The sequence below is a fragment of the Leptonychotes weddellii genome, chromosome 5 (genome assembly GCF_054177405.1).
Source record: "Leptonychotes weddellii isolate Sample4059 chromosome 5, ASM5417740v2, whole genome shotgun sequence".
NCBI classification, from domain to species: domain Eukaryota; kingdom Metazoa; phylum Chordata; class Mammalia; order Carnivora; family Phocidae; genus Leptonychotes; species Leptonychotes weddellii.
In genome coordinates, this window is record NC_138373.1 from 47,309,109 (window position 1) to 47,334,757 (window position 25,649).

Sequence of the window (25,649 nt, forward strand, 5' to 3'; positions counted from 1 at the left end):
GCTCTGGCGTCCTCCTTCCACCGATAAGCCCAGTGGAGAGAGGTTAGGGGCCGGGCAGAGGTTAAATAAGCAGCTGATGTCAGGACTCATCCTGGGACTGGGTCGTCCTGGGCTCTTTCTAACACCAGGAAGACCTGAGGATGAGCGAGAACCAAATTGTTGCAAGCCAATGGGTAAGGACATGATCGGAAATGATCCCTTCTTCAAAGGCAGTGTCAAGACCCCGCATGCTTTCCAAGCATCAGCAAAGAGTTCTCTTTTAAAAAGAATTAGACTCACGGCCAGGAATAATCTCTGAGCTCAGAATGAAACATACAAACTAGAAATCTCGCTTCCTTGTTTCATTTCTGCTCTGTTCGCCTTCTAGAAGCAGGGCTGTCACTCACAACATGGTGGGCTCACACCATCTATCAGGGTTGTTGTTGTTTTTAACAGCAGTTGCACAAGGATTCAATATATTTTACTTTATAAAGAAGAGAGCTGAGGCCCTGGGCTTTTAGGCCACATCTAATCCCCACCCCTCTCCAATCTTTCGAAAAGTGGGTGTCTTACTTTGTGCCAACCCACGCTAATAGGAAAGAGGAAGGACATGATGCCTAATGTATATTTATATTTGTCAAGAGCTCACAATCTCATTGGGAAGACAAGCCAGACAAAAAGTAGACTGTAGAGCAATGATACAGCAATTTAACTTCGTGATGGTGCTCAAAATCATCTACAGTTTCTAGGTTAGACTTTTAAAACTCTAGAGGCACCACACCTTATTCAGATAGGTTTCATGCTTCTGCCTCAGATAATCAATATTCATGACCATCGCTTATTCCCTGTTTCAGTTTATCATTTTTAGAGGCAAGAACTCTGGCTTGGAAGTCAAGAGGCCTCGTGATAGTCCTGACTCTATGTCCCTCTATATCTTAGCTGCCTTTACCATAAAACGGGGTGTGTGTGTGCACGCACATGGGCATTCCTAGATCCTATGCACGGGTTGAAGGTCAGCACTGTAAATCCAGGCAGTATCATAGTGCTACTCCTTGGAATTTAAAAATAAAGTTGCTGGTCTTAAACACTTCCTACTTCTGAAACCGTACAGAATAATACTGATTAAAAGCATGGTTTTCAAAGCCATACTGTCTACCACTCACTGGCTGTATATTCCGGCGATGTCATTTCTTTGGGTCTTAGATTTCTCATCTTTGAAATACTACGACTAACAAGTTTTTTTTTTTTCATAGAGCTGTTGTATTAATGACTAGATATAAAGTGCTTAACATGGTGTCCAGTAAACAGCAAAAAATACTACTTATCATTATGCTCTCTCTTCTCCATCATTTACAAACCAGTAGCAGTCTTCACATCAAAATACAGTTCTGAATACACATTAGCTCAAAGTACAGGTCATGTAATTTTTTTTTTTTTAAAGAGATGTCCAAAATGGTGTCATTAACCTTCTAAAAACTGTTTTCTGTTACTTGGATTTTTCACAATGCAAGCATCAGCCTAACCCGGGCTCTTGTTCATTGTCTTCCAGTTGGCGTTTGCTATCTTCTCTTTGGGCTCTTTGGTTCCAGTTATCCAGCCAGTTCCCAGGTCCACTGCAATTTTGACTAGAGTCAGTATTGACCATTTACCTACTATAACTTATTAGCTCAAAACTTTAACCCTGGGAAGAAAGCATCCTACCATAATCTGGCTGAGTATTACATGGAATGGGCTATACTGGGAACCAAATCAGGCCCTCCAACATAGGCAGACTAGGTCCACAGATAATGAGATTAGGAAGTGAACAGGAGTATGGCCTTCGTTACCTGCACTGAAGGAGGGCTCCTTGACCTCCATCTTCTTCTGGGAGGGCCACATAGCCAGCAAGGAAAACAGCGGCTAATTTTTCTCAGCAGCCAGACGTAATGGAATCAAGATGTCCCCCCAGCTGGCTGCCTACTCCTGTCAGACTCCATAAGCTCGAAACTGATTTGGTTAATTCAGTGACAGATGCCCAGAGCGCCAGGCCTTGACCCTTTAATGGATGACCTCTTCTTAACCCATCAGAAACCTCTTAGCTTCCTTTGGCTTAAGCGCCATTACTCGGGGCAGGGAGAGAAAGAGGGTCAACAAGTACTTAACAGGCCCAGAGAAACAGGCCACTTTCTTTTCCCCATTGGACTACATTGCCTTTTATTGTTCTCCCTGGTGGGGGAGGGGGCATCTCTATTATCTTCTTGTGTGTACTTTGGTCTTTCTTAAAGAAAAGACCTTACCAGAAAGCTTTGGCAAATGTAAAAACCTTAAAAAGGTGAAAGTGTTTTTCCCTTCTTATCTTTGGCCTCCTGATGTAATTTCTTCCCTCCTCAGAGTGTGTTCCTGGGGGATACTTCAGGGTTAGTGTTGAATGGAGAAGTTGGCCAGTGATTCTTGATATCTAGATCTAGCTTTGCTTTCTTTTTTTTTTTTTTTTAATGAGAGACAGAGCATGAGAGGGAGGAGGATCAGAGGGAGAAGCAGACTCCCTGCCGAGCAGGGAGGCCGATGCGGGACTCGATCCCGGGACTCCAGGATCATGACCTGAGCCGAAGGCAGTCGCTTAACCAACTGAGCCACCCAGGCGCCCCTGCTTTCTCTTTCTTTTTAAGCAATGAGCACTGTGGCCCAGTTTTGTGTAGCTCAACCTCTCTGAGCTCCCGGCTTTCCTTTAAGAAATATTCAAAGCTCGGGGTCAGGGGGTGGAGGAGATGGGTTAAATAGGAGATGGGGACTAAGGAGTGCGCTTGTCGCAATGAGCACAGGGTGATGTAGGGAAGTGTTGGCTTACTATGCCGTACACCTAAAACTAATATTATACTGTATGTTAACTGAAATGAAAATAAAAACTTAAAAAAACAAACCTTCAAGGCTAATCACACCTGCCCTGACTTCTGTCAATGGGATGCTTCATACAGGGAATTAATGAGACATCTGGTACATCTGGAGGGAAAATGATGAGCATTTTCACCCGCAATGGCAAAGACCTCTGGATTGCTGTGAAGGGTTTTTGGTTGCTTTGGGGGAAAACCTGTATTTTTCTATTGTGGGCGGAGAGGGGCTGGTTGTCATCAGTCCTCTTATGCCTGGTGGCTCTGTCCGGAGGTGTGGCCTCACAGTAACACCTGATTTCTCAGGTGGAGGCCTCTGACTCCATGAAGATGGAGACAGGATGGAGAAGACCGGGTTGGCAAGCAGTTCTCCATGGAAAGAAAGGTAGACTCTCACAACTAAAACGGTTTAATCAAGCTAAAAAAAAAAAAAAAAGCCGAAATGACAGTCCTCTACATTAAAAAAAGATTAGTAAGGCAGCAAGGGCTCTTTGGGAAGAACTAAGAGCAGCTTGTGTGCACTTTAACACACCTCGTGCTTCCAGAGTTGGCCGATCCCCTTGGAAGGGGGGGAGGTCTTGCAGACCGTGGTTTTTGCGGGTTCCAGGAGAGAGGCAGCCGGGCAGCTGCTGGGAGCTCAGGCGTGAGCTCCAGCTCTCCTGGCTGGAAGCATCTTACAGCTGCGGCTGAGCGGGCACCGGACCAGGGCTTGGCAGCCTGCTTTTCGAGGCAGCTTGCAGCTGAGAACACGTGTGGTCTTACCGTGGGGACTGCAGCCCGCAGAGGCGGGGAGGCCGGCAACTGCCCCACTTCAGCCGGGCTGGCTGCTGGAGGGTCTGGGCCCTCCCGTGGACAGAGGCACGGAGGGCCCGGGGCTGAGCTGCCAGCCCTACGGGGTGCGGGTGGGGGCCCTGCTGGACTGTGGGGATTTCTCCCTCCGGATCTTCTTGCTGGAGCAGTTTTGTTCCTGCACCACCATGTTCCTTCCCAGAAAGGGGGAGGACAGGAGGTTTCCTAGAGGTGAGGACTTTGACTCTAGATTTTGTCTTTCCCCTTTTATCCCCTCTTCCGTAGATTCTGAAGTGCGCAGGTCAGTTTGGGGGAACTGTGCCTTTAGGGGAGGTGGGGGGAGCCAAGGAGGAAAGGGATACTTGGACTCAACAGCCTGCTCTTACCTGGGCTTTCTTACCAGGATCTCCCTACCCCCAGCCTGTTCTGGATATTCACGTGTGTACTTCTGCCAAAGCAATGACCATCCTGTATCACAAGGGTCTTTTCTTCTCCTCAAATGTCTTCTTGACTAGACTGTAAGCCTCCTGAAGGTACTTTCCTGGCACCTAGCACAGTGCCTGGGGCTTATCAGGCACTCCAACACTGGTCTGCTGGGGCAGTGAAGAGCTTTAGGAGTAGGTATTATGGCAACTGAAGCTCAGAGAGGTTAAGACATTTTCTCAAAGTCACACAGGTGATAAGGGTCCAGATCCCAGCTCCCATCACTTATCTGTGTGCTCAACATCCAGGCAATGTCCACACTGTGAAGAACCTCAGGGGTTGGACCTAGACATCTGGTTACAAATAGATCTCTCAAATGGGAAGGCATGTGGCAACAGGGAAGTGGCAGTGAGGGCCAGCCCAAGAGCCGCAACCTAGGAACCATAGCCCTTCCCCCTCCTGGCAGCCCTGTCTGAGCTAAACTCTATTCCACGGTCAACCAGGGAAGTCTACGGTTGCAAGCTGGAATTCGCCAGACCTGGAGTGATTCCCACAACTCATTCTGCCCACAAACTGCCTGAAGTCGGCTCTTTGTGAGGCTCAACATGGGGCCCCCTGCCGTAGGGTCTTCTACCCCACCTGCAGGTGCCCATGTGCAGCCCCAAGGAGCCGGGCCTGAGGGCCTCATGATACTCTTCTGGCCATGCCAGCATTTGGGGTTCAACAGGCTCACACTTTCAGGAAGGTGAGGTTAGCCTGGGTTTCCCCTTAGAATCACGCTCATTAAAAAACCCCCAAAATCTCAGAGCTCCCTATCGCATGGCTCAGCAGAAACAAGCTGCTAAAGTTCTCCCCAAGACAAAGAGAAGGTTACTGGAGTCAACAAGCAAGGTTTCCCAGCAGAGGGTTTCCTGCTTGAGAAAGAAAAGGCCTCCAGCCTCGCCAGCCCAGCTCCACTGTCTGCAGTATTTCAGCGACGCACCCCTGATGTCCAAGTACTGTTCGCTTTTTGGGTCCTTTTGGTCCAAGAGGCAGAAAAATAAAATCGAGGGATGGTCCAGATGGGAGGAACTCCTTATGCTTTTCATCTTCCGATCAACAAACCTAAGCTGTGAAAAGCTCCGGTACTTCCCTCCGCCCTCTTACCAAGGGCTTTGCTCTCACTGGAGCCCTCGAACCCTTCCTTGCAGGCGCGACATGCTTGTCCTGGCGTCCACGAGGCCAGTGCACGCACGCACGCGGACACATCCCCGCGGCCGGCGGTGGGACGCAGCACGCTATACTCGGCCCTGCTTTTACTCACTGAGCAGCTATTTATGGAGTATCTCCCACGAGTCAGGCAGTGTGCTAGGTACTGGGAAAAAATAAGGACCAAAATCTCTGCATTTTTCTGAGGGGGGAGGTGGGCAAATAAATAAAACTACACAGTATGGAAGTCCGAGGAAAATAGGTTCCAAGGACAGCCAGACAACAGGGCGGGGCTGCCACGGTTAGTAAGGCGCTCGGGGAAGGCGTCACTGGCAGGCCATTGGAGTGCGTTCAGAAGGAAACTGGGGGCAAAGCCATCTACCTTGGGCGAGGATATGGCGAGTGCAAAGGCCCAAGGCACCCCTTGTGGGCGTGCGTTTGCTACGTTAATGCAGAAAACACGGGAGGAAACATTAGAAGACAATGGAATACTCTTTAGCCATAAAGAGGAATGAAGTCCTAATTCATGCTACAACATGGATGACCCTTGGAAACATTCTTCTAAGAGGAAGAAGCCAGACTCAAAGGACACAGATTCTAGGATTCTACTCATATGAAATGTCTGGAAGAGGCGAATCCACAGAGACAGAAAGTAGGTTCAGGGTGCCTAGAGCTGGCAGGGGGTGACGCGGGGAGTGACCAAGAGCTCCCTGTGGCTTTTCTACACGTTTGACGGGTCAGTCCTAGTCTGGGTTGATCACGAATCCCAGGATGCTCTTTGGTTAAAACTTCATAAAGCTAACTACTTAAAAGGAGCCAGCAGTCCAAGATAAAGGCCCCCTAATCCCTGGTGGCGCCCTTTCTCTGTAAGAAGCACTCCCAACCTGTCGTAAGATTCTCCTACCAGGGTCCTCCTCTTGGAGTTTCTGTGGTGGCCTCTGCAGATGACAAGGAACCTCCCCCAACTCTGACATCTTGTGGGGAGAGGGTGAGGGGTGTTCTCCTCAGTGGCTGCAGGACCTGTAGCCCTTCCCGGAGTTGGCTGGCGAAAAAGCTGGTCAGGGATCTGGTCTTTATGGCTTTTCAAGCCCCATAGCTTCAAGCATAAAGTCAGTGATGTGCCTAAACACATTCACGTGCGCAGCCACGCAGCGGCGACTCCCTCAGCTGGGGCTCCTGAGGCCTCTGCAGCCAGGGCTGGGTTTTGGCTTCCAGTCAAACAAGAGGCCTGGAAAGACGGGAATTCAGAGCTCCCCGGCTTCCGGGCTCTTTGTGTTCCCGATAAAAGGCCAGGACAGAATATCCAGCACAAGGAGGCTCAGTCGGCTCTGGTCAGGGGGAGTCCATGGACCACATCTGATGGTAGCTTACGCTTTCTAGAATGATTATAGGGATTGGTGAGGGGGCCTGCAAAGCCCCACGGAGCCATCAGAAACACCCGTTGGCGATGCTGGAAAGAACTGGGTGGCGGATGGTCCAGGATCTCACCGGCCAGGGCTCTCTGGAGTTGCCCCAGGTGTTGGCTCAACACAGGCTTGTGACGAGCTATGCTGTGTGGGGGTGACAATGTTCCAGCAGAGCCATAACGTGGGATATGGAAATGGAGGCACCAGCTGAGGCTTTAAGATGATCTTTCTTGTTAGAGGGACCAGTGAGCAGACCACCCAGTAGTGGAGGCCAAAAAAGGGTCAAGGACAGGCTCAACAGGCCCCCCACGAGCCTTGGGCTGCTGGGACAGCCCTGGTTGGTCTGAGGTCATGGTGTGATTGCTCGCCGGTGCTGTCAGTCACCATCTAAAGTGTCCTGGTTTTGATACGAACACCCTGTGGCCACAAAAATACAAATAGTCTAAGATTCCACTCAGATGAAGTGCCCAGAGTCGTCAAACTCACAGACACACAAAGTGGAACGGTGGGTCCCAGGGGCTGGGGGGACGGGGCGCAGGTGGTTGTTTAAAGGGGACGGAGTTTCCGTCCTGCACCGTGAAGGAGTTCTGGAGACTGGCTGCACGACAACGTGGATATACTTAATACCAAGGAACTGGACAAGTAGAAAGGTTCCAATGGTAAATTCTATGTGCATTTTATCACAATTAAAAAATTAAAAAAAAATTTTTTAAGCCTTACAGTTTAGATGACTTGAAACTCCTCACTTTCAATTGGGGTATAAAATGTTTGGGGGCGCCTGGGTGGCTCAGTCGGTGAAGCGTCTGCCTTCGGCTCAGGTCGTGATCTCAGGGTCCTGGGATCGAGTCCTGCATCGGGCTCCCTGCTCAGCGGGAGTCGGCTTCTCCCTGTGCCCCTCCCCCTCCCCTGCCCCTCCCCCTGCTGTTTTTGTGCAAATAAATAAATAAATAAAATAAAATCTTTAAGAAAAGAAGCTTTAGAGAGGTGGAATCTGAGGGAGAATGTTAGGGGGAGAGAGGTGTGCTGTGAGCCTCCCGTACCTGGGGAGGGAAGTGAAGGATGCCTTCTGTAAACCTACTAAGAGAGAGCTCACTAGGGGCACCGGGAGAGCTTGAGGGGTGCCTCCTGAAGTTAGGGGAACCAAAAACCACTGCCTGACTCCTTCCTGCTCCAGAAATTGAAACAATGAGAAGCAGGCTTGGCCAGGTGAGTGGGAAAAGGGAGAAGATTTAACTTTAGGCCAAGCTTGGAGCTTTGGTTGTTAGAAAGGACTAGACACTCTAATTACTTAATGAAATTAATTTTGCTGCTCAAAGTGACCGTGAGGCTTTGTATTTAACACTTGGAAGTGATCCAACAAGTCACAGGACTGCCCCTGTTTTTAATCTAGGGAAGAACCCATTTTTAATAAACAGTGTGAGATAAAAGAGATTTACCCTTTGAGAGTCCCAGGTGATCAGTGTTCTTGTTAGACTAGCAAAGTCTTTGAGTTTTCATAAGCCAGAGAAACCGAATCTGTTGCTAAGTCCCTGCTGGCTCATGATTCCTCTGGAGTGGGTGAGATTACTGGATGCTCTTTAGCAGAGCTCTGGGATCCAACAATAGCGTTTGGTTTTGATTTGCTTCTTCAACTTGCATCCCAGGTCAGTGGGGCTCCCTGAGTAGCGGGAATCTGTTTCTGTGACTTATTTAGAAGACAGTCTCCAGGGGGCTGCTGGCCTGTCTGGCTGGGTGTTTATTTGCGTGCTACGAATACCTAAGCTTGTGTTTGACCCCTACTCTTCACACCATCACTGTGGATGTTTATACGGCCTCCCTCACGCTGTCACATGCACCCGTCCTCGTCGGGAGGAAAAAATGCCTGAGACCAGACACTGCTCTGGAAGTGGCTGAGACCTGGGAGAACTCACGCTTCACAAAAGGGACAGGTGTGTCACTCAGGGAGAAGAGCTGCCTCTGCTCATCTCATCAGTCTCCCTTGGGCTCTGTCCAAACTGGGCAACCATCAAAGACAGGGGTTCGCCTACTTAGAAATGGAGAATTTCTCTCTCTACCACTTTCTTCTGAGAGAATATTGCCTTTCATTCTTCCTTTTGTTAATTGCTCCCTTCTAGCTTTATGACGAGCTTGCCCCTTGCTTCATTCTCTTTAACTGTTTTTAATCTCTTGATTCTCCCCACCTCAAGAGTCTCGATTGTCTATATCAGCCGCCCTGCTGATGAGGAATCTGAGGCCTGGAGAAGTGACTTGTCTTGCAACCCTAGAGCTAGGACTTAGTTGTCTTGACTATCATAACAGCTATCTTCCTACTACAATTAACGGTAGGAGGTAGGAACAGGAATGTGGTACCCAAAGGGTTATGCCAGGCCTGGAGGTTAACCCCCACAACCAGTCCCCCTGGGGACCATCTGGGTGGAATCTTCAGGGCAGAGTGCACCCACCTCCAAGAGGTGCCTTCCAGCAGATCACCCCAGGAGAGATTTGGAGCTGCCTCTCCTAAAGGAATAATTATATTCCTCTCCTGTAGTGCTGCCGAGAAACTGCTCTCCCATGACAGTTTCTTTCTAAGGATGACCCACCTGGATGGGGCAATGCTTTTATTTTCTGCTCACAGACATCATCTTCTGCAAAAGTGGCAGTCTGACACCAGCATGTTGGGACAGTTCCAACAAGAATGCAACAAGATACAAACGGGTGTCCTTGGAGTTTTGGATAACTCAGGACTAGGTTCCAACATGGCCTTCATGGGGACTTGTGGGAACAGAGGGACCTTGGGTTCCCAGATCCAATGACCAAGAAAAAAATTCAGTCCTCTTAACAAAGAGAGACTGTTTGCTCTTCGTGCAATTCTGCCGCTCAGGCCCGGTATAAAAGAGGCCACCGATACTTGCAATGTCAAGGGCAACAGCATTTTTAGAGAGAAGATACAGCTTAGAAGTAAACATTCAAGATGGAGGAAATCAGACTCTTATCTCATGGCTTAGTCTCCATTTCACAGATACAAGAAGAGAGGCCCACAGAGTGAATGGGTTATCACAAGTTTTCTGAATATGCCGGAAAGACTTGTGGACACAGAGTGCCGAGTCCCACCCTCTGAGTGTCTGAGCGCACAGCTCAGGTGGGGACGTGGAGTGTGCACTTCTCACGGGTTCCCGGGTGGATGCTGCTGGTCCACGGCCATGCTCTGAGAACCACGGCTATAAAATCTACCATGCCCTACTGTCTAGCTTCTCCCTTCGGGACTGAAGGACTCATCCCCTCTTTGGGAATCGCCTTCCATGGTAGGGAGCTACCTTGCCCAAGGTCATGACCCCTTCCCTGTGGGTCCCTTGCATCTGGTGATTGGGGATTAGGCTCGGCCCACCTGTCTCAGAGTGATGGCTCCTCCCGAGCTCCAGAGCTTGGTCCAAGCCTGCATCATAGCTCAGCCTCCCTGTCTGCGTAGACCTGCTTCCTTCCCCTTCCCCACTGGCGTTGATTCCCAGAGTATTTCCTGCGTGCAAATCTGCCTCTGACGCTGCTTCCCAAGGAGCTGGATGTGCCCTTTCTCGGAGGGAGGCTCACTTCAATGTCACCTGCTTGGAGAGACCACTCCTCACCATCCGCCACTCTGCCGCTCTTCTGACTGACTTGTTGTCTTCCTGGAACTGGAGACTCTGACACAGTGTGTTGTAGACTGCCTTCATGTCACCGTCGGACCATCGTCCCCACTGGGCTGTACACGCTGGGAGAGCAGGGGCCTCTTTCGTGCCCTAGAGCAGCACTTGGCCCACGAGAGGCAGTTCTCAAATGGGGACCATTTTATTGGAGATGATTTCGAATCTGACGCCCTCGACGGAAGTTCCAAAGCTCCGGTGACTTCGGTTCTCGTGCAGGAGGAGAGACCGTGATTCCCATTCCAGAGAATTCAGCCATGCCTCGTGTTGGTGCTTTGAGAACAGGAGGTCTCGTATTGATGTTCTGCGAAGGGTATCTCAACTTCCTTAGAAGACAATTGCTTTTTTCCCCTTTCTCTTGGGGAGTTCAGATGGCAGGCTCTGGTAACGCTCTATGCCCCTCACCCCCACCCCCATTACCCTTCCGGCAGGCCTGCTCTGCGGCTTTGAGGCAGGCCCCTCTTGATGACCCATGGCCAGGGCCCGTCGCCTACAATCCCTGCACCCTTCTGGGTTGGCTCCGCACCAAGGGAGGACCGATAGGGGCAACCGGAGGAGGTCCTCTGATCCAACACCGGGAAGGAGCAAAGGCTGAAGAATGCTAAATGCACGATGCGGGGATTCTTCTCCCGCACAGTGCACAGGCTGTGGTGTCCAAGAGGGATACAGACAGTGGAATTGAGGGAGGCACCCACCCAGGGCCCGCCAAGGCAGAGGGCTCAGCAACCCGAAAATGAGTCAAGTGCATCCAAACAGAAGCTGAAAAAGAAGTCGGCAGTGCACTTAATGGAGCGCTTATGGCTGAATAATGGAAGCAGGCTAGCTCCACTGGGAGTCAGTTCACAGTTAATGGAATATTTCCTGTAAATATTATTTTCTCTTCCTGTCTCATCATCAAAAATCTTTACTAATCTGGGGAGGTGACAGTAATGCATCAATTCCCCGAGCTAATGCCCCTGCTTCTGAAATACTCCCAGGAACCCTAGGAGGCCCCACTGGCTGCTCGGGACAGGGGGCAGACCATTTACTCCGGTTCTTTCTCCTAATGTCTCAGAGGGGCCCCCACAGGGCTCCTAATTGTGCATCTAAGTGTACATAAAAGCGCCCCTAATTGCATATGAAATAAATAAGTAAATGCTGTCTGCTGACTACGTCGTAACAAAGAGCGCACCGCCATTCCTCCCCAGTGGGCAGATTTCACCAGATGCGGGCTGGGCTGTGGGTCGCAGCCATAAACGATGAGGCGCAGATATTGAACATCCCTTCTGGGGAGGGTTCTGGAGCCACGCGTCTCGTGCTGTTTGTTCTCTAATGCCTCAGACGCAGCCCGCAGGAAGGATGACTCGCACCCTCCTGGCGCCCCACTCGGAAAGCCTTTCCTCTTGTAATTTATGATGGCTTCTGAGGGTTCCGTGGCTGGGGTGTCCACGGGTTTGAGGAGCACCAACTACAGCAGCATGGCAGAGAAGCAGCTCAGCGTGGCAATGGGTGGGAGCGGAGTCCTGAGTGTGGGGCAGCCTGGTGTCCCAACACCTCTGGTTCTCGCGCTCCCAAGAAGGGACAGATTGTCCCAGAGATCCGGCTTTCAGACTTCCTCAGCTTTGCTCTAAGGAATGCAAGGTCCTCCTCGAAAAGAGAGAAACCGATGGGACAGATTTCATCCAGCCTATTCATCTCTGCCCCGCATGACCCAGTTCCTTGAGAGTTAATAACCAATGCCTCCTCAAAATCTATCATGTAGTTTTCATTCAAATGTTCATTCAAACGATGTCCGCGGCAGGTCACCACTGAGAGTCCCTTTACATAGCTGGCACTCAGTCTTTTTTTGACGGATTAGGTCTCTTTGTTTGGCTGTAAATGCAAACTAAGACGAAGCTCGAGATTGACTTCACCTGCCCAAACGCCAATCTGACCGTGTTTCATTCTTCCCTGAGGCCACGAGGACTGAGGGTAACTTCTCAAATCAAGAACCTCTTCCTTAGGCGCCCCCTTGCTACACAGGGGGGCACATGCAAAAATGAAACGTAGCGGGGCGCCTGGGTGGCTCAGTTGTTAAGCGTCTGCCTTCGGCTCAGGTCCTGATCCCAGGGTCCTGGGATCCAGCCCTGCATCGGGCTCCCTGCTCCGCAGGAAGCCTGCTTCTCCCTCTCCCACTTCCCCTGCTTGTGTTCCCTCTCTCACTGTGTCTCTGTCAAATAAATAAAAAAATCTTAAAAAAAAAAAAAATGAAACGTAGCTAGGAGAAATGGGGTAAGATAATCTCTGCAGCTGCAAGATTTTATTTTCTGACCACTGTGACCCTCCTCCCCCTTCTCTTAACGGTGCCAAAGCCACACTGGCAGATGCGTGGACACTGCGGTTTCTGTACAGGCAAACCACGTTCTCGACTGTACATACAAACTGTCAAACCATAATGTGGGAAGAGAGGGCAGCTGAGGCAACCAGGGGCATGTTTCCAAGCGTCACGCGGTATTTTAGTGTGAACATCCTGGAGTTCAGGAGTGGGAGGCGGGCATAGGGTGGGAGGGAACACATCACTGGGGAAAGGGGAGAAGCAGAAGGATTTGCTGAGAGGTTGTGGCGGGATATTTAAGAGCTTGTCACAAATCTGGGTCCCTAGCTTTGGATACTGTTTGGGGTGCTCCCCGAGCTTTTCGAAAGAACTCATAAATGCAAGCAAGGGCTCATGTTCTGGGATATGTGAATGTATTGTAGATTTCTTTTTTTTAAGATTTTATTTATTTATTTGACAGAGAGATACATAGCGAGAAGGGAACACAAGCAGGGGGAGCGGGAGAGGGAGAAACAGGCTTCCCGCTGAGCAGGGAGCCCGATGCGGGGCTCGATCCCAGGACCCCGGGACCATGACCTGAGCCGAAGGCAGACGCTTAACGACTGAGCCACCCAGGCGCCCCGTATTGTAGATTTCTATTTTGATTTTGTTCTATTTGTGGATTTTTTAGTTTTTGGTGGGCTATTCTTCTGCACATGCAGTTCTAAAATACTTCTGGGAGCAACCTGGGTGGCACAGGTGGTTGAGCCTCTGACTCTTGGCTTTGGCTTAGGCCGTGATCTCGGGGTCCTAGGATCAAGCCCCGTGTGTCATGTCGGGGGTGGGGGTGGGGTCCATGCTCAGCAGGAGAGTCTGCTGGAGATTCTCTCCCTCTGTAACCCACCCCGCTCATGTGCGTGCTTTCTCTCTCTCTCTCAAAATAAATAACATCTTAAAAAAAATTTTTAAAAAAAACCTCTGAAGTTGGTATTGAGCTTCTGAACATACACAAAAGCTAAAATACCCTTTTCAGGTGTCCCCACGTGTCTAGCTGCTCCCGACACGTGTGCCCTGAGGACAAAGAAGCTGGTTTTCTCCTGATAAACAGCAACAGCTTGTATTTGGGGCTGTGCTTCCACAAGCTGGAGCCCATTTGTGTAGAAGGTTCAGGTAGCAGGTAGGAGCGTGTGATTAGGAAAGGATTTCCATGTTCTCTCTACTCCACCCGTGAGGGACTCTGTGTTTTACTCCATGTCACCCAAAGCCACCAGGGGCTCAGAGTGACGATTAAGCAATTTAGGGGAGACTCTGTGACCACAAATGGCAAAGCGCACCCAACTAGAGACGCTGGAATGAGCCAGGGTCCCACCCATTTCTGGACAGCGATCAGCTACCCACCCCCCTCTTTTTCGGTGGATCATATGGAAACACTTGAGTGGGTTCTCACGGGCAGCTTCTGAGTTCCTGGGCTGTGTGGATGGTTTGCTGATGCATACCAGAGGATGCCTCCAGGCCGTCGGAAAGAAAGGCAGCAGGCTCAGCCTGTCGCTGCCTCTACTTGAATGTTGGCTCTTAGGATGGTGGTGCATGTGACAGAGCTGCGGTAACTGGGTCAGAGTGTCAGGCAGGGCCTCTGCCGGGGCTGGAGGTGCAGCTGTTGCTACAGAAGGGCCTCCAAGAGCAGAACTGGGCGCCACTCCCAGTCTCCTGAGCCACGCTGGGGGCCTACCGCGGTGGAGCTCCGTCAGCCTGGGCTCTGAGCAGGGGTCGTGGTGTTGCTGGAAGGCCGCCCTCCCAGGAGCCAGCTGCCTTGCGCCCTGGGTTCTGGGGCCCTGCGGCTGTCCCCGCGTGCAGAGGTGCCGCCAGACATACCTGCCGAGCCCAGCTACCTTCCGCGAGTTCGCAACGGAAGCACAGATGGATGCCAGTTCGAACTCTGGCTGCACTGGGGAACTGGTCGGGCCAGAGACGGGGCAGAGTGGAGCCGGGCGGCTGTGGCACCTGCAGAAGGCCGGCCTGGAGCAGTGCAGACCGACTTCGGGCACTTTCTGTGTGACTCCTCATTGGCCTGCGCAGCTCCGTACACGCACAGCTCAGGTGCCAGGAGTGCAGGCCGCATCCCCAGAGACTCACAAGTGCCTTCCACGTAACAGACGACCTCTTCCTGACAGTGGTGTTGATGTTGGGGGTCAGAAGGAAGAGGCTCCCTGCCATGTTCCTGCCGCCGCGCCTCAACCATGGCTCCTCAACCATGGCTCCGGTTTAGGTCTGGTTTTCCTGCAGGTCCCACCCCGCGTCTTTGCAGACAAGGACACTCCTCGGGCTAATGAAACTCAGGCATCTCTTCGTCTTCCAGCCCTTGCAAAGGCCTATTCTTATTTCTTTTTTTAATTTTTTTTAATCTTTTTTTTTAAGATTTTTATTTATTTATTGGAGAGAGAGAGAGTGAGAGAGAGCATGAGAGGGGAGAGGGTCAGAGGGAGAAGCAGACTCCCCATTGAGCGGGGAGCCCGATGTAGGACTCAATCCTGGGACTCCAGGATCATGACCTGAGCCGAAGGCAGTCGCTTAACCAACGGAGCCACCCAGGCGCCCGGCCTATTCTTATTTCATGTGCAGACTATCCATTAAGGTCTTAAAGAGGGCTCCCCAAATGTCATCGGGTTCAGGGCTGCACCACCTGGTCCCGCCTCTGTCACACAGTGAATGTTATGGTGGGGAACCCAGCCCAAGTCTGCTCATAGCTACTGGAAATTTCTCTGGTGTGCCAAGTGTCATTCCCTCTCCATCTCTTCTCCACTGCCCGTTCAGTCTCTGGTTCAGTTATGCTTTGGAAATTCTGCACACTCTGGAGCTCCCACTGAATACCCAACTGCTTACCTGTCACAGCAAACCCAGATGTCCCATCACGCCTCAAACTCTGCATGTCCTAAACTGCCCTTATATCCCATACCCTGGCTGGGAAGCGTCTTCTGACGGCCACCCTCTGGCCCCATACAACTGATCAACCTCACCTACCTTCTAAGCATCACCCTATCACTGACACCCTGCGCCCCCGCCAGTTCTGGCCTATGCCACTGTAATTACGGCCCAGTTTGCAAGTTCTGCCGTGTATTTCTCCAGCTCATCCTCCACTCGCTGCCAGAGCACTGCTTCTAGGACGGTGAGACTCCCTCTGGCCTCCTCCTCAAATGTTTGGTGGCTCTCACTGCCTCGAAGATGAAACCCCCTTCACAGAGCCTTCAGGGCTCCCCCAGCTGCCCGCTGGGGCCTCTCAGCCTCCTCTCTGGCTGGCCTCCTCTGCCCCTTGCTTCCAGCCCAGTGGGGCTGTGTGCTTCTCCACCTGGCACGCTGCTCCCCTTCACGGGGCTTCCATGCAGGCCTGCACGCCCGCCTGCCCCATGCTTCCTGCTCCCACTTTGCCGCCTGTGAAGACTTTTCCTTCCTCCTTAAACCCAGTGACTCTCCTTTAATTCCCCACAGACCCTCGCGCAGAGCTCTCCTGGAGCACCTGGGGACACTGATGCAATTATCATACACTTTACTCCCTGAGGGCGTGGCCGGGTCTTGGGTTGTATCCTCTGAGCCTTCCGCTCGGCTTGGCACATAACGAGTATGCAATAAACATTTTTCTGAATGAGCAAATGAACGGTGACTTTGGTGGCTTGGTTGCCCCTCGATTAGTAACAGACTCAAGAAACTCAACTACTGGGGCGCCTGGATGGCTCAGTTGTTTGGGCCTCTGCCTCTGGCTCGGGTCAAGATGTGAGTCCTGGGGTAAGGTTCCCCGCTCAATGCGGAGTCTGCTTCTCCCTCTCTCTCTCTCTCTGCCCCACCCCCACCTCGTAACTACTTCCTCAGAGGCCACAGAAACATCAGTTATTTTACATAACAACTCGGTTTGAGTACAGCCAATGCCCTGAATAAATATCCTGACCTTTTAACATTTTTATTTTGCTGACCTGGATAAACTCAACAAATGACAGTAAATCCTCTCAGTCAATGGCTGATTATCCACACCTTTGGCTTCGTACTTTTCCAGATCCTGAAGCCTGTCACAGAGTCCTACAGGAACAGCGACAATTGATGGAGTCCCTGCAATGTGTCCGCCCTGAGTTTCCCGTCTATTGGGTGCTCATTAATTCTCTAATCTTCATTAGTACCTTAATTAGAGAAATGAAGCCAGCTTACACTTATTACTAAATAAAACCAAATGCCAAAGAATACATGTTAGCATGTCTTTTCCACCCTCAGAGGGAGAGCAGAATTCTGCTGCATTTGAACAAACTCTGCTCACTGGCAACTATGCACATCGGCCTTGGTCTTCCACCAAGTGTGGATGATTGGGAGCTGGAGGGATTGGAACCAGGGTTTCCTGAGAGGATCTAGGAGGGTTCTCGGCTCTTGCAAGCAGGAAAAAAGGCCAGGCAAGTTGCAAAGAGAGGAGAGTGGGTGTCCAAAGAAGGAGGGAGGGAAGATACCATGCAAGAAAATAAAAATAAAAAAAAAAGGCACAGAAACATACAAAGGCCATGTGGGAAAGAGGCAGAGGGGGGACTGGAAGAAAAGAGACGGTGTGGAAGAAGCACAGACCCTGCGACTGAGAAAAACACAGAAGGAACCAATCACACAGGGCCCAATGCACGTCTTGCAGCATAGAGTGGCAACTGGAGAGATCTGGGATTTAGCCACCAAACCATGTGCCCCTGGACAGCCAGGTCCCTACTGCACTGTTCCCAAGGGAGAGCACCCCCCTCACTTGCTCAGGATCTTTTCTTTGAACTTAACTGACTTACTGATCAACAGAGTGAAAATCCTCCCTAGCCAAGGGCCATTTTTTCCCCCTATCATTTTAATAAAGAAGCTGGCTAAGGCAGATGCTAAGCAGACAGTCTACGATAAGCTCAGATATGTAGCATGGATTTCCATCCCGTTCGTGGATAAAGAAGCTTTTTGGAAAGCAATCCAGAATGACATAATGGACCAATATTGCTTTCTCTCTCCCACAGCAAGTGTGGTTTTGATAGACTTTTAATATGTATTTTGGGGCTTGAACTGCATACCGTCTTCTCCATTATTCTCTGCCAGAGGATCTGAATGACAGCGCTAGCCCAGAGATATTTTTCCATTATAATTTTTCAATTTGTTCTGGTCTGAAAAATGTGTGTAAATGAAAACAGAGAAAAGTCAAGCACCGTGTCCCCTTCAAACATTCTATTTTGTGTTTATGATGGCCTTGCAGACCCCGCTCTGCTTCCCTTTTTTTTGGCAAATGACCTTATTTTTTCCAGATTTCTGATCACTTCTAATATGCCATAAAGTATTTACCCGATTTGCAGGAACGCCTCTGACTCTTCTTTAATTTTCACCCTGTTTTGACCTACAATTTCTTCTTTTAGCTCCCCGCCACCAAACCCCCCCAAAAAAACCCCAAAACAAAACAAAAACCCAACAAAGCGCACCGACAAGCTTTGGGAAAGCTCAGATTGGCCTCAGGACCGAAGAGAGATGTTCCCTCCCTTTCCCAAGGGCACAGAACCCCCACCCTCCCCAGCCAGGAAATGAAGGAACAGGACAGTCCCTCAAAGCCCTTTTGCCCATCTGCTTTGGGAGAGCTGGGCCCGTCTCCTTACCTTAAATAATCATAACAGCTCAGGTTTCCCTAGTGACCGGGAGAAAAAATATTTACCCGGGAACTCAGACTGGATGACTGTAGAGTAATTTGTATACACTCAAATTAGCAGGGGATTGGTGAGCCCGGAGGCCCCGAGGCTGCACGGTGTAATATTTTTACTCACTTCTCTCTGCGGGCCATCCGCCCGCAGAGGAGAGAATGCTTACCTTCCGTGGCTTCACTTTGTCGTGGTAGTCATATTGGAAGATTCCTTTGTAGCTCAGTCCCAGCCACCATGGTATCCCCTGCTTGTCCTAGGACACGGAAAGGAGCGCGGGTAAATACAGGGCCAGAGAACACACATGGGAACCAAGGGGAGGCCTCTGGCTCATGCGATAACAGAGGAAAATACAAATCCTTTGATACGGATGGAGCCCACCTCTCTCCTTTTCACCTTAACAGATGCGCCACATCATCAGATGATGCTCAGTTACATGAACAAGTGCCATGTAACATGCCCTGGGGTGGGGACCCAGCTCTGTTCCTAACCAGCAGCACACCGTGATCCTCCCCGTCCCCCTTTATGAGTAAGTGACAAATGCCTTGCTCTTGGTCCTCCTTCTAAGACTCCAGGTTTCACCACAACAGAAAATCTGAGAGCATTCTAGTAAAACGACCTTCTGAGCCGAGAAACTGTCATCGACTATCAGAGCTAGAAGGGACCGTGGAGAAGGTGACTCCTCTAAAAAACTTTTTTAAAGACTTTCTTTATTCATTTTTTTTTAGAGAATTCTGAGGTTCATAGCAAAATGGAGAGGCAAGTACAGAGATGTCCCATACACCCCTGCCCCCATACCTGCAGAGTCTCCCCTGCTATCAACATCCCCACCAGAGGGGAACATTTCTTATAACTTGATGAACCTACATTGATACATCATGGTCACCCAAAGTCCAGAGTTTACATTAGGGTTCATTCTTGGTGTGGAATCCTCTATGAGTTTGGACAAATGTATAATGATGTGTATCCATTATAATAATATCACGCGGAGTAGCTTCACTGCCCTAAAAATCCTGTGTTCTCCCCCTCCCAGGTTCCGGCAACCAGTTTTGCCTCGTCCAGAATGTCATATCGTTGGAATCACACAGTATGTAGCCTTTTCACCTTGGCTTCTTTCACTCAGTAATATGCATTTAAGATTCCTCCAATTTTAAAGACAAAGAAGTCAAAGCAAAGGGTTGGTCCTGCTCTATTCAGGACCCACCCCATCTCTCCAGCAGGCCAATGGCAGGGGCCACCATGTGGTCCTGCTCATCTTAAGGGATCTGCTGGACTGAGTGACTCATGCTGTCAGACAAAAGTAGCAAAATCGAAGCCTAGATCTCCCGAGACCTGAATTAGAAACACCAAGTCCCTCTCTTTATTCCTTTAACAGAGACCTCTTGCCACCAGATCGTAAACTGTGATCCTACATTCAGGTAGGGATGACTCTGAGCTGTTAATTACAGCTCCTGAACGCTAGGAGCCGAACGGGCATAGGAAGCAGCCTCCCCCCTACATTTGTCCTAATTGCCACACCATGAATAACCTAGTTCACCCCATTGTAGATGTCTTAGCAACTCAAAATTGGCTTCATGCTTTTCAAATACCCATGAGTTATCTTAAGGTAGGCACAAAGATAAAAAGGGGCAAGGAAATACATTTGGAATTTTTAGAAAAGTTTCAGGGTATATGATTTCCTACAGATTTTTTTTAAGGTATAAAACGTCTGTCTCTAGAAAGTGCCTGTGTGTCTTGCAACAGTTCCAGAGAGCAGCACAAGGGGGGGATTCAAGACCACCGCAGCTCCGGGGTGACCAGGTTAGTGGTCACCACGCCACAGAACACAGCATCTGTGACATCACGGGGCCACCAACTGGCGAGGCTGGAGACAGTTGGTGTGGGCTTGCTCTTTCTCCAAATAAGTAGGAGCGCAGTTGCTCAAGCCCAGAGATTCCGAGCGCCAAACATGCACACACTTCTGGAGCTCTGCACATCACAAGGTCTGCTTCTGCTCTCACGGATTGCAAAAGAGCCTGTTTCTCAAGTTTTATTGTAAGGCAGAGAGCACATACATCAGAAGCCACCTTTTGTCAGGCACCGGGGCTGACAAAGAGATGGGACATGCGTTTACACAAGGAAAAGACCGGATGAAGTCTCTGCTCCAAGATTTCCACTCTGTCTATAGTCGAACATCTACCCTACCAAGGCTACGCAAAGTTTTGTGCGGGCTGCCACGAGGGACACAAAGATACAGGAAACACGGAGCACGTTCTGGCCCAAAGGAATTAAAAATACAGCTGGATGGAAACATAGGGAAAAAAACTGGCCAACGAGCAAGAGACTCTCAGTTTGGATTGGGGGGAACTGTCTTGCATTCAGGAGTATTTTCTGCTCTTTGTGGCTGGACTTTGGGCAAGGACTTACACTTTTCATGTTGGGGTAAGTGGAGGGAGGAAAATTATCCTTTCTCATCATAGATAAGGGCGCACCAGCACATCATTATCTATTATTTCAGGGAAGGGATCCCAGGCAGGGGCATTGTGGATAAAATTAAAGTGAGTTTGGAATAGGGTCCATGTTCCACTGGACTTCCACACCCAGAAGCTCTGCAGTCCCGACCTCCCAGGATTCTTCTGAGTCTAAAAGGAAGTAGTGATTTATTATACCCACTTTACAGGAGGGAACATGAGTTTTGAAGAGAAACTGCATCAAGTCTTCCTACACAGGGGAAAGTTCCAGTGCCCCAGCTCCCCCAGCACACAATCCTCCTGACCCAGTCCTCTGCCACGCCCATCTCCAGCCCCCCACCACATCTTCAGTCAGATTAAAAAGGAAAAAAGTGAGAGTTGCTTGTATGTTTTTTTTAAGGGCAGGCTTGGCACTTACCTTCACTGCGTAGTAGTGAACCCCGTAGGTTGGGAGAGACTCCACGATGCTCATGTAGCTGGGAAGACAGACAGACAGACACACACACACACACACACGAGGGTGGTTATTCGGCAGAACTGGAATCATATACGTGTGTGTGTGTGTGTGCATGACAAAGCTCTCGGAGTGATGATTTACTTGAAAATGACCCTGAACCATTCATTGCCCCCCAGAGATTGGTCTTTGCGAGCAGAACCGAACAGCCGTGACACATGCTGTGTGAACACACACAAACACAACCTCACAGGCACCGAGACGGGCCACTTACTTTACAATTGCTTGACCTCTGGTCTGGCCGTTCAGTTTCTTGTAGTGTTCAATTACTCGATCCTCGCTAGAATTAAAAGACAAAGATTCTGTTATATATGGTCCCTAGGTCACCGGCCAGCACCCAGCTAATGGAGATACTTCTTCCGAGCCTGAGCAATCTCCGGAGAAGCTCCAAGGAGCCAACAGCTCCTGGAGAAATGATTTATCCTGCGTGGCATTTCTGAACTCAGCCCAAGTGAGGTGCCTCGGGCTACAGATCTCCTTGGGGTCAGCTCCCTGTAAGAAATGCTACCATGTGAGGTGAGGAAGCAGCAATGAGCATGCGTGTCACTGGAGAGGGACGCAGAACGGGGGACGGGAGGGAGACTGGGGATCAGGGCGGATGTTCTGAATGCCCACATGTCTTCCTTGCCCTCCTCATCTCCCAAATCCTGTGTGCACAGGGCCTCATAGTGGCAGGGCGAAGGGGGGGGGGCGGGGCAGACGTTGACCTCAACAGAATGCCCACGACTTCCCTATCATGAATTAGTGGTCAGGGTTGAGGGCTTCCAAGGAGGATGGGAAAGTTCTGGAATCTGGGTCTGGCTAACACAAACCACAAGACAATAAAAGGCCCAGAGAAGCACTGGGAAACAAACCAGCTACGAGAAGTGAACTGGGAACACCTTGATCTCCTGAAATCTTACTTCTAAAACAAAAGACCAGCTTGTGCCTTGGGAGACACTGGCCAGCCAAACGGCTCTTTGACAGGGCAGAGGCCATGAAGGGACTCTCTGAGAAGTGACTCTGGTGCCCAGGGAGCTATGGCCGCTGGCTTTGGAAGCACATCCCAACTGCTGAGAAGTCAAGTCCAAAACACTGGGCCTCTGCGACCCGGCCACACCACCAGGAGCCCCATTTTTCCACCTTCTGCCTTACGCCTCCCTCACCTCAGGCCAGTGGGCTCCTGGTGGTGTGGCAGGACGCAGCCCTAGGGGTGAACCCTCCAGACCTCCCTGGTTGGCCTTCATTACCTATTATTTAGTATCCCAGAGTTGATCTAAAGCCTTTTCTCGCCAACATTTTTTTTAGGAAAAAAAAGGCCATTTCTGGGGGGTAATGTGTCCTATATGTTCACTAACTACTACTTGGGGGTCATTTACTGTTTTGCCAATTATTATCTTAATCTTTAACGGCTGTCTCTTCATTTTAGTATTCTGAAATCTGGTGTGTGTATGATCATCTGACTCTTCACAAGCAAGTGTCCTTACAAACACCCAGAACAGGAACTGGCTAGCTACAAGGAGCCCTTCTCTCACTGCAGAGTCATTTGGATGGGGTCTGGACCCCCTCTGTTCACAAAGGGGCAGGTGCAGCTCTGTTTCTCCTCGGCTCCCTGGCAACCCTGGACGCTCTACTCGGAGTGTGAGAAAGCCCCCTCCCGAGAGAATTCTCCAGCAGCGTCCTGCCTGGGGAGAACCCCACCTCACCAGACCTTCGGGGTCATGTCGAGACATTCGGGAGTTGCTCTCCTAGCTTGCTCTCCTCCCACCCACTGAATCAATGGCTGCGTTGGGCTGTTTCTACCATAGGATCTAGCATTTTGTGAGGTCAACTCTTGGATCCAGGCTCAAGCAACTCAGTGTAGATCTGAGCCGATTCCCTTCAGAGCTCTGGGAGGGAGGATCCCCGGGCTGGGCCAGGGAGATCGAAATCAGTGTAGTGCCGTAGCTTCCCAGCTACACAGTCAAGGCTCAGACCAACACCAGGGAAAGTCAGAAACGCGGGTAGGCAGCTGTTTAGCTGCTTCCCGACTAAAGTCTTCTCAGTGCTCGACAGCTGCAGGGTTCGGCCACCCCCACTGCTCCCTGGAGCTCCTCCATCAGTGAGACCACCATATCTAGCTTCTCCTTCCTCAGCTTTTCCCACTTCTTTGGGCCCAATCAAAACACCGTGGGCCCATCCTATGGATACACAGGCCAGGCTGACTGAGAACCCGCTCTGCCCCCAGCCCCGCCCTTACTTCCTCTGGAATTTACAGATGGCTCAAGTGTGCTGAGCTCTGCAGAGTTTCCCAGCGACCCCCAAGCTGTGGTAGGGACTCAGTGGAATAACTATAAAAAAATGCACCAGCCGGAGTAAACAGAATCCCAAAACCCTAATTGGAGGACACTGTGCTGCATGAAGGAAAAAGACAGGTGATTAAGGTTGACTGTGACTCGCCATAGCCATAGTCTTTCAGTGAGGTCATCTCTCCGCAGGTAAGGGGCCCAGGCAATGCAGGGGGGATTAGGAGGAAACATGGGGATGGCGATACGGTTTCCTGTCTTGGGGGAGCCATCGCCTGCAGTGGGCAGTGATTTTGGAGGAAAGGCTGGTGCCCCTGCATATCTGGTATGGGTGGTGTGTGGGAGGGGGGCGTTCAGCGTTTGCGAACTTGGCCCTGGAGAGTAATCCAGGTCAGGGCCCTCATACAGCTCTGTTCTGTGGCCCTGGGCACATAACTCTTTTTTTTTTTAATTTTATTTTATTATGTTAATCACCATACATTACATCATTAGTTTTTGATGCAGTGTCCCATGATTCATTGTTTGCGTATAACACCCAGTGCTCCGTTCAATATGCTGGGCACATAATTCTAACCTCTGCCTCAGATGCCTCCCGATAGGGAAATCCCGTGGAGTAGAAGTCCAAGCTTGTTACACGCTTGGGGAAAATTAGCAGAAAGGATTACGGCACGATTACGCAACATTATGATGTACCTTTCACTATTTGCTAATTGCATTATGTGACTTCTTACTTCTGCTCTTCATCACAGTCTGGATTGGGTTGGTATGGTTAATTCCGTTTTATAGCTGGGAAACTGAGGCAGCGGAGAAGTAATTCAAGCTTCCCCAAGCTGTCTTTACCCCACTGTTCAGAAACGTGGCTGGGATTCTAAAACCCACGGCTTTGCTCTCTACGCTGTAATGCCTTTCCTGGCTAGTGTGGATGGGCTCCCTATGGCTTATTCTGGCCTGACAATTGTCTGCCACATCTGAGAAGGCCAGCAAGAGCGGGAGAGCCTGGAAGAACTGCAAATCTGTGTCCTCCATTCGGGGATGATCAGGGCTACAGGCAGCTGGATAGAGATTGTGATGTCAGGGCAAGTGAAGGTCTCCTCCACCAACAAGGGGTCATGTTTACTCATAGAGATGCATGATGCTGAGGCCAAGGGACATCTTTGAACATGCTTGGCTGCCAGCTCTATGAAGCACGAACATCACTCATCCCTTCCTGAAATCTCTGCTTTTTTAAAAGTCCAGATAAGTAGGTTGGAATATGAAGGCCAACTACAACTAGCCAACCACAGCAAAATAAGGTGTTTTTTTAGCAATGAATCAACGGGATGGTCCATACTGCTGCCTTGTCTGTATACAGCTGGGCTGTGGAGCCTGGAGGCACCCGCTTCAAAAATGCCCCCCCTTCAGTTCTGCATCCTCTCTGTGAGTGTGCCCCTGGGTCTACATGAGGCCCAGGGTAAGTGCCAGCCAGGTCACAGAGACAGAGGGATGCTCTGGCAAGATAGGTATAGATGTGGGTAAAGACGAAGATGTTCATGTTGACACAAGAGAAGATAGGAACATGAAGAAAGGCATTTCTGTATTAGTAATAACGTGTGAGCATGGAGCCGACTGTGGAGATAATTAAAGAGAAATCCAGAGAGAGATGGAGAGGGATCGAGAGGGAGGGAGAAAGAGAGCGAGAGGGAGATTGAGAGAGAAGGAGTTGGTAAGCACAGGGTGTACAAAGTGTCTGGAAACAACTGAATGAGGAGATGGTTGAGGGCTGGTTTAGGCTGGAAGCAACTTTGACCCCAGACAACCCAGCAACGTCACAGCCCCCAGCCGGCGAATACAGCCCCTTGGTGGAGGAACTATTGGTCTTCAGAGTTATAGTCTTGTGTCTCTAGCTCCTTCGCTATTGGTTCCCTAAACGTGAACAGCTGGGGGTGGGGCCCAGAACATAAGGCCCAGGGAGCGTAGGGGACCGGGAGAGGGCAACAGGGCTCCAGGGACAAGGGAACAAGAGTGTCATCTGTTGGTGTTCCCACGTGCAGACAGCCAAGCCAGAAGAAGGCACAGTGGCACGCTAAACAGATTGTGTTCTGGGGGGCAGATTATAATTCTATAAAGCCACAGGATATCGACACCTGTGTTAGCAAAGGATGAATGGCAAAAAACAGCTCAGAGAGATGA

General features: G+C 50.3%; 1 protein-coding gene across 15 annotated transcripts in view; it reads right to left on the reverse strand.

Annotated features, from left to right (window-relative positions):
* The window catches only part of FRMD4A (FERM domain containing 4A), a 330,684-nt gene that overhangs the window by 70,939 nt on the left and 234,096 nt on the right, over positions 1-25,649 (reverse strand). For all 15 annotated transcript variants that reach the window (XR_014145475.1, XM_081820621.1, XM_081820619.1 and 12 more), the window contains 3 exons: positions 21,431-21,496; positions 21,121-21,178; positions 18,422-18,508 (listed from right to left, as the gene is read on the reverse strand). Coding sequence is in view for 14 of the 15 variants with exons in the window: in XM_081820621.1 (XP_081676747.1) it covers positions 18,422-18,508; positions 21,121-21,178; positions 21,431-21,496 (211 nt within the window). In the remaining variant the exon portion in view is untranslated. The remainder of the gene's footprint in view (positions 1-18,421; positions 18,509-21,120; positions 21,179-21,430; positions 21,497-25,649) is intronic.